General features: G+C 32.0%; 1 protein-coding gene across 5 annotated transcripts; it reads right to left on the bottom strand.

The window, feature by feature from the left end:
* LOC148202762 (disease resistance protein UNI-like) lies at positions 1-15,401 on the bottom strand. 5 transcript variants are annotated; one of them, XM_088110711.1, is made up of 12 exons: positions 15,302-15,378; positions 13,201-13,279; positions 7,837-10,648; positions 6,917-7,470; positions 6,034-6,561; positions 5,149-5,944; positions 4,436-4,539; positions 2,054-2,403; positions 1,589-1,856; positions 1,431-1,499; positions 1,126-1,257; positions 1-826 (listed from the first exon to the last, which is right to left on the bottom strand). In XM_088110711.1, the coding sequence occupies exons 3-12, from the start codon at positions 10,613-10,615 to the stop codon at positions 119-121; spliced, it is 6,288 nt and encodes a 2,095-aa protein (XP_087966837.1). In that variant the 5' UTR covers positions 10,616-10,648; positions 13,201-13,279; positions 15,302-15,378; the 3' UTR covers positions 1-118. The 5 variants fall into 5 exon arrangements, with proteins under 5 accessions (XP_087966837.1, XP_087966836.1, XP_087966839.1 ...); XM_088110710.1 differs by lacking the exon at positions 15,302-15,378 and adding an exon at positions 13,400-13,507 and having other exon boundaries at positions 13,201-13,295; XM_088110713.1 differs by lacking the exon at positions 15,302-15,378 and adding an exon at positions 13,400-13,507 and having other exon boundaries at positions 1,589-1,844; positions 13,201-13,295.
* Positions 15,402-15,491: the final 90 nt, after the last annotated feature.

The following is a 15,491-nucleotide window of genomic DNA, read 5'->3' as shown; positions in this document are numbered from 1 at the left end:
TTAAGTTACATAAAAGAACAAATAGCCTTTTTGATTTTTCGTAACACTTGTTTTGTCTTTGTAGCCAAGAGCAACCTCTTACACAACAGCAAACAATAACAATGAACAACGAAAACCCTTACGGGATATTTATAGCAGCCATGCGATTGAGCTCATATTCACTACACAAATTAGACCATTTGTAAACCACGTCAAACAACTCTTGCTCAACTTTTCTTTTATCTTCCAACATTTGAGATCTGTCCTTCATCACATTTTCAAGCTCTTTTTTGTATCCTATAGTTTCCGCAATGCATTTATTCTTTTCCTTCTCCAAAGATGATAAGGCAGCCTCATAAACTTTTATTTGTTCCTTCAAAGCTACTTCCTTCAGTTCAACTTCATTGTAGAAATTCTCTGCCTCAGAAATTTTGGAAACAAGAGTAGTGGCCACCTCATTCTGACAAGCTTCAAGCTTTCCCAGCTTGTCGGTGGCAGCAAAGCCTTGCTTAAAGGAGCGTAGTATGGTTGGGAAGTGTTGGAGCATAGCGTCTATAATACGTTTGAGTCCATCTGATAGAGTCACATCTTTGAAAGGAAGGTTGGACAGCAAATTAAGAGTAGACCAAAGACGAAGAGTGTCAGTTTCAGAGCTAACTACGTCCTTCAGAGACATCTTCAAAAACTTTTCTAGCTCAGCGAGGGTCTTTCCCACTGGGCTATCTTTACTCTCTTTTCCTGATGCAAATAAGCTTATGACATCGTTGGTCCCAAAGTCCTGAATAATTTTAGGATGGTCAATTTCTTTAGCAGTGCCTGCCTCAGTTTGGCTGCTCGTAATTTCACTCTGAGAGGAATAAGAAGAAAATATATAACAGACAAGACGTTAGCATCAAGCCATAATAATTGCAAAGCATTTAGTTTCTTAATACCAATTTTGATAAAATCATAAAAATGCAAGGAGTAGAAGTTAAACTATGAACGTGATGGTAACAGATTTATTAAATTTAAATCCCAATTTGAAATTCAGTGTGTTTTGTTTTTCTTAATTTCATTTATGCGAAAAATGATAAATCAGAATGACCACATCATGTTTATATTGACCAAAAACAGGTTGGAGACGTGAAATGTTTAAAATAAACTTACATGTGGATGTGATTTACTTTGGAAAGTAATTTTCTGTTCTAACTGAGTGTTAACAGGTGGAGAAAGAATTGATGAAGCTGCCATATTGGTGTTCTTTGCTATGGTTTCCTCCACAGTAACTTGCTCAATTCTCTGCACAAGAACAAAAAGATATGTAGCTTTGCATACATGACTACTTTCTGTGATGTGGACATTTGATGGTATTTTGTTTGCCATTATTGATAGAAGGTGGACATGCATATTAATTTAAAACAATTGATGGTATTTTGTTTGTCATTTAGCAGAGGAATCTTGGGGCTACTTACAATTGCTCCAAATGGATTTTGTTGGTTCATCAAAGACGGTTCAATAATCCACTGTTTGTCCACCAATGCCTAAACGAAGTAATGAACATGTGTAAAATAACTATACTCTCGATACTTTTATTTCATCAAATACTCCGAAAAATATTTATTAGACTCACATTTTCGGGTGTTTCACGTAGAGGCATATTCAAACAACTTGGAGTTGGCCTTTCAACTGGTTGTGAGCTTGTTAATGTTGTTGCTATTCTTGGTATTTCTGAAGTGGAAACTTCTGCAACAAATTCCTCCTCTGCTTCTTCATTTCTCAGGGTCCCAATGTGGTCATTAGAAGCAACACCTTCTTCCAAGCTAATCTTAGGCCCATCAGCTCGTTCAACAGCCTGAGAATCTTGTACCATGTTCCCACTACTACACCTGTGTAACAAACTTAAATTCCTCGCCAAAGAAAAAAAAACTAAGAAACTGATGCTAAAAAAAACTAAAACATATGAAATTTTGTAAAAATTTCATATGCCACCAAATGTATATCTAAAGAGAAACATATATACATTTTAATTGGGCATCAATAAAGTCAGTAATATTCATTCTTTACATTACACAGTTCAAAATTTAAATAGTCATACCTCTTAGAATTCTCTTCTATTTGTCTCTGTGCAATGTCCTCTGGCAGCTTAGGATCCCTCGTGACAACACGTTGACGCATTTCATCAACCCATGAACTCTCAAATCCAATTTCAACAGCTTCTGTGCAATCTGGACTTGGCAGTATTCCTGCCTTTCCTTCGTTCATCTTATCATCTTGTTCAACAACCTTGGAATATTGTGCAAGTATGTCCACGCCACCAGACTCAATGTGAGTTGCAACACCACCTCCAATGCCAATGTCTTCAACACCAGTTGACAAAGATTTTGTCTTAGCACCCTCTGCTGCAGGCCCCTCTTTAATACTATCATTTCTTACGTCCCCAATCTCCTGTGTATCACAAATTGAAAACATATGATTGAGTTAGTGGCTCTAAAGTTTGAAAGCACCATTTCTTTTAATGTTCATCACGTGGTAGTATGAGCTATTTTTAGTGGTTTTCTTAATATTATTTCGTTAAGTGCATGCTGTTCTGGAAAGCCTCCTTCACTGTTTGATTCCTGATACACCAACTTTGATTTGAATTATTGAACAAGCAAGGTAAGAGTTAGTCTTAATATGAAAAGATCCAATTTTATGTTCAGTAATTGTTGCACTTATATGCTTAGGTATTTTATGCAGAGAAGTTGCCATACAAATAGAGATGGACTTCTAAATTCTAGAACAGTAGTTGGGTACTGCTAGTCTATCACTGATGCTAGAACTTTTCCAATAAATGTGTCATTTTCACCAATACAATTTCAATGCTAAACCTAAATTTGGTAAGGTAACTATCATCCACTAATTTCTTTCAGTGATATTGTTTTCAATGACGAAAAATATGTTTTTAGAATCCATATATATATATATATATATATCTTTTCATTTAGAGTTGGATCATACAACTTAACCCAACTCAATCAAAATAATATTAACTTAATCTATTCACTATATAAGCACTCTTTTAATGTGGTTGTTATTATTAATTACATTTTACATTTTTGTATGTTATGTTTTATAAATGTTTATCAACTTTATTATTGATGACGAAATGATCAGCAATACGAAAAAATAAGTTATCCGATTCAACTACAATGTACTCGAATGAGAGGTTTTAATCCTATGACTTGGTGTAAATACAATGGACATGTTCTTAAGTGAAGTAATTGATGGATTTTCAACCGAATAATTTAGTTGGAAGATTTAACAATGATACGAATATAAGTCTATAGAAAAAAAGGCAAAGGGAAAGTTCACTAAAGTGTATGAAAGAAAGAAGTGGAAACCAATGAGACATAAGTTAAAATTTTCACATCTAACATCTTTTTTCATTCTGTACTTATCTAAGTCAGTTACCAAAGCTACCTTGAATATGATATCACTAATATATCTCCCTACCATCACTTATTTAGTGTCATTAAAATCCTTTTAGGTTTAATAAGTCTTTATCCCACTTTTACGATCACACTATTATCAATATATAAAATCCTATATATTACTATTTGTTACTACCGAGGGCAGGCAATCGACCGGGAAGGTTTAGACAATGCCGAACGGGTAGAAGCAAGGTTAATATGTCCAATCGGGTGCCTGATATGTGCGATCGGATCTATTAAGCGCAATATGTCCGGTCGGGCATATATCTAAAACTGTGGACTGGAGACAGCAGTTGAAGGCTCATGAATGTGTAGTTGATGAGGTAACGGTCATTGTCGAGTATTTAAGATGCGCATTGAAAGCTAAATTAATGGGTAATATTCCCTGAAATCATATAAATAGCAGTCAAAGGAGAAGGTAAACTCTCTGTTCTTTGATAATTATATAGACTTGCAAAAGCCCATTCTGACTTGAGCGTCGGAATGTTTGCTGCAGGTCAACCCATTTGTGTTGAGAAGAAGCGCGAGGAGAGCGAAGGGACAAGGACCGATCGGTGAAGGAGGAGTGTTTCCGGACGGAGGTAGGAGGCGTTTTCCCCGATCCCATTCAGCAGAAACACTATTGCTTCTTCAAGTGCATATTGGTTCACTGTTTGATTCCTCATGCACCAACTTTCCTTTTAGGAGTTAGTCTTAATATTACAAAATCCATTTTTATGTTTAGTAATATTACAAATTAGAGGTATTGTAAATTGCTAGTCTATGAGTGATATGCTATAACTTTTTTCCAATAAATGTTGTCAGTTTCATATTTACAATGCAAAAGCTAGGTTTGGTAAGAACTTTGATGGTACATTAATTTTAATGGATCACATTGATTTGTTTTAATAAAAAGGAGATCAAATTTAGTACGTTAAATTGAAAAATGTTATTCTAATAATGAGACATTATCGGCTTTTTTATTTTATTTTATTTATATTCATATTCATAGATTGGTTGGTTCTGACCTGTGATGAAGTGAACTCACTGCTATCATTAATAGTTGAATAGCGGTATATAGATGTTACTATGTCTCGAAATTCCCAACTACGAACTTCAGTGTTTACGAAATCTGTAGAAAGATATATATATATATATTAGGAAATTCACGTGAAAATGAAATTCATAACAAAAAGGATCATTATATCATTACAATTAAAAATAAAAAGAAACAGATATAAAAAGTTGGGAATTTATTTATCACCCATCAAAATAAAGTGGCGACTCTACGTCTTCATAACTAAAATTACCAGAACCTAATATTAAAAGACTTGCAGCAAAAATTAAGTTAATGTTCTAATTTTAAAAAATTCTGGTGTACTCGGTTGGGAATTGGAAACCATGCCAATATATACATATGCAAGACTTATTTCAAAGCATTTAGTTAACATAACAATTATTTAATATTTCTTGAGATCATAAAAAAATTAAAAAATAATAAATTGTAATAGTACACTAAGATATATTAAATTACATAGATAACTAGATTGTAATAGTGCAAACAAAATGTGAAAATAACTAAAAAAAGAGTTAATTTCTTAAAATAATTTGAGTCTAATAATTAATATATTTTCGTTGTTGAATAAAAGTGAGATAAAATTACATTTAATTTGAAACTCATAAACTTCCTTTTTGAGAGTGTATACGAGTTAAGACCAACATTTATGTAGAAAAGGATTACCTTCATAAGGAAAATCTTGAAGGAGCTTCTCAAATGTAGTTGTTGAAGTCAAAGAGAGTTTTGGACATTTGTAGACAATGCAATTCTTTACATTATGCAATTCAATCTCTTGACTGAAGTTTTCCAGATGCGTAAATATTAAAAGTTTGAGTCTTGGAAGCTCAACTTTAATCTTAACTTGTTTACATCCAACAAGCTCTTCTAGTTCATTGGCTCCATTTATGACCAGAAAATGAAGATTGAGAAGGTCATTAGAAGCAGATCCAGATAATAATCTTTTCAACTTGTGACAATCATTAACATGCAATGCTTCTAGTTTTGGGAAACATGGTTGAGGAGAAAGAATATTAGACGAATTTCTATCCCCTTCAATGATTTGTCTTAATTCTTTGCATTCATTAATCGTCAAAAGCTTCAACTTTGGTAAGCATCTTAAAACAGACTTTGGAAAGACTACTTCCAATTTCGCACAGCCAAATATTTCTAGTTTTTCAAGATTTGGGAAGGCAAAATAATTGTTTGAAGCTTCTTTATCACTTCCAATAATGTCCTCTACTTCACAGCCTCCATCTATACGAAGAAGATTTGACTCGTCTTCTTCCATGATCTGCTTCAATTCCATGCACTCTGTTATCATTATGTTCTTCAACTCTGGTAAGCATCTTACAATAGACTTTGGAAAGATTACTTCCAACTTTCCACAATTCCGTATTTTTAATGTGGTAAGATGTTGGAAAGAATCCATTATGTATAGAGTTTGCAAAGTGGGGAGATGGTTCTGAATCCCTTTCGGATCCTGAAGGACATTAAGAGCAAATGTAAAAACATAAACGAAAAAAGAAAAATTAATTAATAATCATAAAAAGAAAAAAAAGACAAGACTACCTTCCTACTTGTGATAATAGGCTCTCTTGAACCATAAAATGGATACAAACATTCGTAACAGTCAAAGTCCTTCAAAGATGGCCACGTCACAATGAGATTGTTGGTAGAACAAATGCTAACAAACTTTGGTAGATTCCAAAGAGAGAGTATTTCCAATGCTGAGAATTGAATATGAATCTCCTTATAATCCTTATTAGCTACGTCATATTGCCCAAACATATATTTCAATTGGAAACACTCACACACTGAGAGCTCTTTTAAGTTGGGAAAGATAGCTTTCATATTCTCTTTGCCATATTCATCATCAGTGTCTATAATGTACTCAAGTCCTTCACATTCGTTAATTGTCAAAATTTCCAACATCGTCAATGATGAAGCAATGGAGAGTTTAAAAAGGTACTTTGCCTTATCAAAGCCTTTCAGTTCAATCTCTCTAATATTGTGTGTCATAATCAAGTTCAAACCATGTGGTTGTTTTGAAAGACATTCAACACTTTCAACCGCCGGATCAAAATCTGAGTTCGATATCTGCAATTTATACACCAAAATACTTTTACCTATCGTATTGTTCGTATAGGTAAAAGTTTAAGCAATGTCTATAATTATTTAGATTCACTTTTTTCTTCGAAAAAATAATTGCTTTCTGTTTGGTCTATTAAAAAAAATAATTTTCCATAGTTAATCTATTCCAAATAATCTATCCCAATACTTACATATTAAAAATTTATGTTGCAGCTATTGATATGAACTCAGGTCACTAGTAAGTGGCAGGGCATGTAAGACCATTTATTACTTTTTACACATCATCTTGAAATTCAAATATTTAGATTAATTTTTGTAAATTAAAAAAGATAGAAACAATGTAAATGATGGTTTTTCATACCTTGAATGCAATAGAATCCCTTTTTGTAGCTTCTGAAGCATCGCTTGAACAATTTATGTTGAAAAACCCAACATATCTCCCAATATCCAATGATAGTGTTCTTAAAGATGGACATATCACATCATAACTACCAACAATGGTTCTGTCCCGAATACGACGAAGTTCAAGTACTTGTAAAGCAGGAAGCTCAATTTGAGTATTATTTCGACTGGAGAAGTCTTTCAAATCAGCAGCCTCTTTATTTGTTATGTCATTCAATTCTCCAACAAGAGAAACAGGGAATATACCCTCCAATAACTCACATTCACTGATATGTAGCATTTTCAAACTTTGGAAGATTGAAATATCACTCTGACAATCAGGCTCATCCTCAACAATGCTTTCCTCCTGATTTTTATTGACCCTTTCGTGAGTTACTATATCCTTCAAACTTTTGCACCCTCGTATGTACAATTCTTCCAAAGAAGTCAAGTTCTTAGCTATAGATGCTGTAAAAATTGAGCCTAACTTCCCACAATATGTTATCGTAAGGTTTGCAAGGCTGGATAGAGTTCCTGAAAAGCAATTATAAATTAAAAAAATATTGGTTTCTAGGAACTAAAATAATCGTACAAGACTGTTTCCTTAAAATAATTTTAAATTTGACAAACAACTTCACATGCAAATATAATTGTCTATAATTTTAAATGAGACCAATTTTGCTTGTAGTGTATTAACAAGTAATTGATTTAAGTAAACGTAGATCAGTAGTGTCTCGAGTTTGAACCTTACTAACGGAAAATAACATCGCAATGAAACAATATATAAGTTCGAAGCTACATGTGTCACCATTTTTAACTAAGGAATACCATGTAATGTAATTAGGCTATGCTTCACAACTGTTGTTGGAATTGAAGGGCTATAGAAATATGGATGCTTACCTTCCTCTATTAGTTTATCACGGTCTGTTGATGGAACAATATCTCCAATTATTTGATCTAGCTTGTCACATTCTTCTATGTGAACAATTTTCAATTGAGTTAAGCCTCCAACAATGTTGGCTGGGAATACATGTTTTAATCCTCGACAGCTATATATCTGTACATCCTGCAGATTTTGGAAAATTTGTACAGGATGCCCTGTGGTGAATCCATCTTCACCTTCCTCCGTTTTGTCATCATCTGCTAATATATACTTCAGTTTATCACATCTTGATATTTTTAATATTTTCAATTTTACAAAACTTCGAGCAACAACATACGTGAAGAGAGATGTCAGTTCTGGAGAATAACTTAAATACAGCTTCTCTAAGTTCTCAAAAGGCCCATTGGCAGGAAGAAAACAATGCCATATAACTCTTAGATTTCTCATGTTCTCAATTCGAAGCGTATGCAACTTGGAGAAGAGAGTTACCACCTCACTCGAGTGACTACGAGTGTCAATCAAACATTCTAACTCTTCAGAATCACGTATCTCCAACTTATTCAACTCATCGAAACCTCCTCCTTCAATTTGAAATATATCAGGGATGATATTTTTTGCACCTCCATGAATAGTTGCCAGAAATAGATCCTTTGCTCTTTTTGCCAAACCCTTTATTACCTCATTTGATATGTGAAAATGGTTAAGTAATAAAGTTCTCCCATGGTAAATATCTCCATCACTATAATGATCAAAGTAAATAGACCCTAATACAATTCCATACCTTTGCAGTGTTTCGGGAATGCTAAACGTCTTAAAGAATTCAATATTGTCTTCACTGTTAGCATCCCACCATGTTACTTTAATATCAATAATGTACAACTCTTCCAAAAGCGGGATTCTCTTCATCACTTCAAAATTCTTCAATTTAATGTCACGTCCTTTCAACTCTAACAATTTTAGTGTAATCGCAACATCGGTTTGTAATTCAGGAAATGAAGGCAGTAAACAATTACATAACGAGAGACTTTGAAGATTCTTCATACCGCCAAAAAATGAGAAGTCGCTCAATTCATAATTCGCAATGAATAGACAACGAAGATTTGTTAATGTTTTGAAAGATATTGTTGACAATCGTGTTTTTCCATCCTCATCGTTTTCAAGAATCAAAACTTTGAGCATTCCCATTCTTTTGAAAATCCCATCAAATTCTTTCATCTTTGTTCGTAAGAATAAAAACTCAAGATTGGAGCAATCCAAATCATTTGGAAATTTCGCACACCATAGATATCTTACTGAATTTTGTTCCACTCTAACTTCTTTTTCCACTTCACACTTGATAATCTTATTCTCATCTTTTGCTATTATGTGGGCCACATCACGAACTACGTCATGCATTTTGACACGTTCATCATCTGCATCCAACAATAAACAACAACTAACAAGCTTAATTTTAGCTGCAATCACTTCACTCCTTGCCTCTTCATATGAGTCAACTTCTCCAACTACACCTAATCCTATTGCACATCTTGTTAACATTTCAATGTGAATTTCACAATCTTCAGGAAACACAGAGCACAACAGGAAAAGTGATTTAGCTTCTTTAGTATCTAAATTATCATAGCTCAACTGCAGGCACTTGTAGGGATCAGTCAAACCTCTTTCAATATTTATTGGCTTAGAATGTCTCAATTTATTCAATGCAACCCTCCATTCCGTCTCAGCTTTTCCCTTCAAACTACAAGCAACAGCTGCAATGGCAACCGGCAATCCTTTACATTCATTGGAAATTAATCTTCCTATTTCCTTTAAGGTATCAGAGGTGGCTTCTGTTATAAGTGCTTTATTTTGGAAAAGAGTCCATGCTTCTTCATCCGTTAAAATTGGCAAGTAAATCTTTCTTTGACAGTCCATTAAAGTACAAACTGCTTCTGATCTACTGGTAATGAGAATCTTGCATCCTTTATGGTGTTCAGAAGAAGGAATCCCAATACGACCAAAGTCAAGGTTTTCCCACACATCATCGAGAATTATAAAAATATTTTTCTCTTCAGTTAATCTTGAGCACAATCTTTGGGCTCTCTGCATTTCTTCGGTTTCTGGAAATTCAAATTGCAGTGAACTTGCTATTTTTTCTTGAATCCTCCGAACTTCCACGGTACTAGAAACAGGTACAAAAAGAACTTTTTCAAAAAGATGCTCTGCTTCTACGAACTTCCTAACCTCCATCGCTAATGTGGTTTTACCACAACCTCCCATCCCATACAACCCAATCATGGAAACATCATTATTTTTCACTCCATCAAGTAGTTGCTCATAAGCATATTGTCTACTCTCAAAATTCATGCATTTTTCTGAAAGCATATCAAGGGTGTTTGAAGGAAGCGTAGCGATGCGGTCAAATGGCACATATTTTCTACCCTCTTCAATGACCTTTTCGAGGTTCATAGTTTTGTTTGCTAACTTTTTTCCAACATGATATCGCCAAATCCAATTTGGGCAGTGCCCAAAGCAACAATGTTTTGGTGTTCTTGCCTCTTCCAGCAACTGATTGACATTGTGTACATCATTGATAGCATCTTCCAGCCACTTGTCCACAATTTCACTGGGCTTTCTCGCTTGTTTCTTGTTGTGCGTAACAAATTTTTGGACACTATCTTTCGTTATAATCAAATTGCTCTCTTCATCTTCAAGCTTTTTGACGAAATTTTTAAAGCAACAAGGATAACGTAATTGATTTAACGCTCCACACACTAAATCTCTTGAAACAGAAGATGCAAAACCCAAGAGACACTCCATCAATTTATTCCAACATATACAACTTTCTTAAACCTGAACAAGTAAAGATAAACGCATTTGTAAGTCTTGCAATTATATTTAGATGAATTAGATAATAAAAAGATTTTAAAATAATTTATTTCATCTTTCAGTACGTAAAAAGTTATCAAGCGTAATAATTAAATTTAATGTTTTCTATCCTAAATAGTCAATTATGGGATACACAATAAAAAAAATCTAATAACTTTAATCATTGCTTAAAATTTTTAGGTTTGATTAGAGTTTTTAAATTTATTTTACGTCACTTTGATAATTTTGTGGAACATTTTTTTCTTAAAATAAGTTTTATAAATGTTTTAACCTCCCACCATTAAAACATAAATCATGTTCAAACATACAAGTATGTAGATGAGAAGATGTGTTAAATAGAAAAAGAAAAGTGTACCAGTACAAAATATATTTAACAAAAGCTTAAACTAAAACATGCGTTGTGTACAAAATTAACATTATACTTTTTTTGTAAGTTTAATTTTTCTATATTTATTTAAATTTATATCCACATTTTTAGATTATATCAATTTTAGATAAAATGTAAAAATAGAAAAAGAACAAAAATACATAATTCCTTAAAATGTTAATTGTGACAGAGGATCTGGGAATTAAGTTATTATATGCATGATCCGATTGGTTACTTGATGAGTAACAAGAGTTCTACACTTTACACCGAAAATCACTCTATAAACAATTCGTTATGCAAAACTATACTTTCGAGTCTTCACCTTCTGTTACTTGTATTAATTTATTATAATGAAATATATTAATTCACCGTTTTCCTCACTTAAATAGTTAAGATCAAGTTTATCGTATACCCTCTCTTCAAAAAAATTCCGTTAATATAAGACACTTTGCTGTCTTATCTATAATTTAATTTTCAATTTTTTCTTTCCAACACAAAATCTTCACTTTAATTCCTTATTTTCTTGAAGACTAAATTAATTTTTTTCAACAGTTTTTTGCATCTATTCGGAAATTTTGAGTGAGGTGCCATGTGTATCATAATTTATCCGAACTTCTATTATAAGGAAATGTAACTTATCTAAGAGGCCATTTATAAGACTAGTTAATTATTGACAAAGGGATTAAATAAAACTATCAAGAATCTTATGAGAAAGTCATGAAAATATCAACTCGTGGTACTGAATCAATTAGGAAAATACAAACTTCAATGATTACATAATATTAATTAGTTGATCTTTAGGACTTCCAAATACATAATTTCTTTTTGTTTTAATTTTAAGTTGGTATCAAAACATGTTGCTAGTCTATGTAATTTTCGGTGCATTTTTTGCAGTCTTCTATTGTCATAAGTTATCGTCGTAGTTTTCATCGATGACCACCAGACCGAGATCGTCTCTTCAAGCAACGATCACCCCTATTAGAATCATAACGAGAAACATTTCCAAGCAACGTCACGCACATCAATTATAGAGTGCTTCGAGGTGCGTGAATCCCACACACCATCGCCTAATCATCTGATCTTCTCTAGATGACTACCATCTGACTCGCTGAAGTAACCCCAATACGTTCCTTCCACGTGTCTTGTTTAGAGGTCATTTGGTGGACTCTTAGTCACAAAGAGATTCACACTTTCTTGTGGATTGAAGGTTTTTTCTATAGAACCTAGTTTTTGCCTTTAAAGACTATGGTTTTGTTTTCAAAAGCTGTTTTTAAAATGTCTACTAGACCTATCATTTTTAAAAATCCTACCATTACTATTGAAAAACTAAATGAAAAAAATTATAGCATTATTGAAATATAGTTCCTTAACCAAGGTCATCATGACCACCTTGACCAAAATGGAAAGCAACGAAACCTCTTAAGAAAATTGAATAATGGAAGCAAGTTGATTTTCAATTGTGTGTCGTGTGTGGAACCAAAGATTTTGGTTTCCCTTGGAACTTTTAAAATTTGTCACTTCTTTTCGAAGAAAGCTCAAAATATTTATGCAATGATATCCAATGTTTCTGACTTCATAAATAGACTTGCATCCCTTAAACAAACTGACCATGATATGATATCCTTCATGACTGAAGCTTAGTCCGCAATTGAATAAAAATAAAGATGTTTTTGGAAGTAGTCTTTGGATTAAATAAAAAAGAAACTTGACAATTACTATATGATGATGATCCTCCGTTCTCTACATCTAGACTTTGATCATCTTAGAAATCAACTATTAACCCATCATGAGATCCTTTTCATGGAAAGTTTGACCACAAGTCTCCTTAGAGTTCTAACACCTCAAAGCAAGGAAGTTCATGAACCTATGGAACCGTCTGCTATGGTTGTCACACGAGGAAGAGAACGTGGAGTACGAGGACATATTCAATGCACATACAGTAAAAAGATCGCTCCTAAGAAAATTGTTTCTCCTAGCATGACCGCCCATGTCTCTAAGGCAGAAATTGCTGACTCCAAATTCACTAATGAACATATATGATGTTAAAAATGTTCATGTTTTACATATATGATGCATAATTGATAATGGGATGTGAAATAAAGATGATGTTTCTAATTTGAAAGTGGAAAATGATAAAAGATTACTTTACCTTATTTAACTAATACGCAGAGGGAGAATGGAGAATTGGCGAGAAAGAAACAAGTGGTCATCCATTATTTCAAAGAGATCTGAAACGTTAAGTTACTGCAAATACAAACATAAACACAAACACATTATCTACAACTTTCATTGAAAAGGAAACGATTAAAATTTCAAATAAGAGCAGAACAGAAGTTAACTTTACATACCTTCAGAGAGATGAATGTAGTCCGATGCTTGAATCTCATTACTGATGCAAGAGATAAGAATGAAAGCACACCCTTTCTCTAACACTACCAATTATTAATATTAATTCTGCGTGATCGAGGGAGACTATAAGTTTCATTTGTATGTCTTCGAGAAGTCTTCATTTATTTATTATATTGTATCAGAATTCAGAATTATTATTATTATTAATTCTGCATGATTGAGGCTGTAACTTCCACTTGTATGTCTTTCAAAAGTCTTGGTCGTTTATTTATTATTTTTTAGTGGTGGGTGCTATTACCGAGCTACCTACCGATTCAAATCTTGTAAACTTAATCTTTTTTTGCAAAATTTGCGTGTTCGAAAAATTAATTTGCATCTAAAAAAGTTTACTTAATTCACTAAATAACACACAACAATACGATTTGGTTATGTGGTTATATATAACCTTGTAAAGTCTGAGTATTTGGCTTTTTAAAGTTAAAAAAAGAGGTTTAAATAAGTTTTGAATTTATGATTAATTTAATAACTCTCAAATAAACTTTTATAATTTATTGAGTATTTAATAAAATTATATATTTCAAGTAACTCTTTATAGTTTGATTCTGTTATTAATTATATATTTGATGTGGTAGCTAAATGGGTTATGTTGTTAAGTGGATGATGTAAATCTTGTTTGCTCCTCGTCTTTCTTTGCTTATTGTCATATGTAATTTTATAATTTTATATCTCACGTGTTAATAAATCCTTAAACTTTCTTATAATTTTTTTACCAGAAAATTTTGTGATCACAAAAATTGATAAAGAAATTTCTAACAATGTCAAAGATCATCAACAGCTGTCCACGTGCATGTCGACTATGAGAAAATCATGCATAAACAGTAAAATTCTCTTTAATAATTTTCATTTTGTAGTCACTTTACATTTTAAAATTCAGCCTAAAATCTAGTGTAAAAATGAAAAGTACACAAAACGTCCTTTTAAAATTCCTATATTTTTTGAAAGATATTATTTAAAATGCATTATAAAAAGTAAACGAGAGAAAATTGAATTTTGTATTCAATTTTATAAAAAGTAAATAAAAATAGAATTGATGATTCTTCTCTTTAGAGTGACCGTTTAAAAACCATTAATAAAACTAATTGAACTTACATATAACACAACACTTTAGAAGAAAAAACTTGTTTAAAGAAAACTATTTTAAGACAATGTTTAGTTAAGTTTTATTTTTTGACAAACACACAAATAAAACTTCATATATTAACTATTTTTTATACTCGTGAATTTATAAAAATGTAGGTAAAATTATTAATTTTAAAATATAATTCAAATAAAATTATACACTAAATTGTTAATGCAAAAAAATTTAGCCTTTTTTTAAAGACAAATATAAATAAGCTGAATTAAAGTATAAGGTTTACAACTTAATTTTTATGAATGAATTTAACTTTATAGATTTGAATTTAAAACATTTAAATATATAAAACGTTATATCATATTTACTTAATCTTTATTCTTGATAAAAAAAATTATAGATATAAAGATCAAATTTAAAATAATAATAATAATAATTAATATTTTTGTCATTAATAACTTTATTTTGATAATTTAATTTTTAAAAAGAAAAACTCAAATAAAAATTAATAAGAATTACTAGTAGATAAAGAATATTTATATATTAGATAGCATGATACACATGCATGTGTTGTCAATAAATAGATAGTTAAAATTAATTGTAGTTGTTTGAATAAAAGTATTTAATGCTATTTTTGAAGTTAATACGAATAAAAAAGAGAGTGAGATATAACAAGAACAAATAGCATCTATAAGAAGAAGCAGATGTAGTTGATATCTAACTAATTTGGAAGTGAAAAAATGAGGAGAAATAGGAAAGCTTAGGTTACCTCCTTTAACAGATATGCAGAGAAGAATGGAAGAATTGGCTATAAAGAAACAAGTGGTCGTCCATCTCTTCAAACAGAGACGCTCAAACGTTAAGTTAAGTTACTGTTTAAACACAAAAACAAAGGGAGACGATTAGAATTTCAAATCAAACACAAAAACAAAAACATAACTCCACAGTGATTGTTACCT

This window comes from Vigna umbellata, chromosome 3 (assembly GCF_029865625.1).
Source record: "Vigna umbellata cultivar VRB3 chromosome 3, Vumbellata_1.0, whole genome shotgun sequence".
In the NCBI taxonomy this organism is placed as follows: Eukaryota; Viridiplantae; Streptophyta; class Magnoliopsida; order Fabales; family Fabaceae; genus Vigna; species Vigna umbellata.
The sequence above is the reverse complement of the archived record's forward strand: the minus strand, read 5'-3'. Positions and strand labels throughout refer to the sequence as shown.

What these genes read in the sequence shown, in the direction of transcription:
- LOC148202762 (XM_088110712.1), bottom strand. Translation starts at nt 10,615, where the DNA reads ATGGAGTGTCTCTTGGGTTTTGCATCTTCTGTTTCAAGAGATTTAGTG. An exon ending in GTGAGTTCACTTCATCACAG is followed by an intron (nt 2,404 to 4,435) that starts GTCAGAACCAAC and finishes TGTGATACACAG; the next exon opens with GAGATTGGGGACGTAAGAAA. An exon ending in ATAGAAGAGAATTCTAAGAG is followed by an intron (nt 1,857 to 2,053) that starts GTATGACTATTT and finishes GAGGAATTTAAG; the next exon opens with TTTGTTACACAGGTGTAGTA.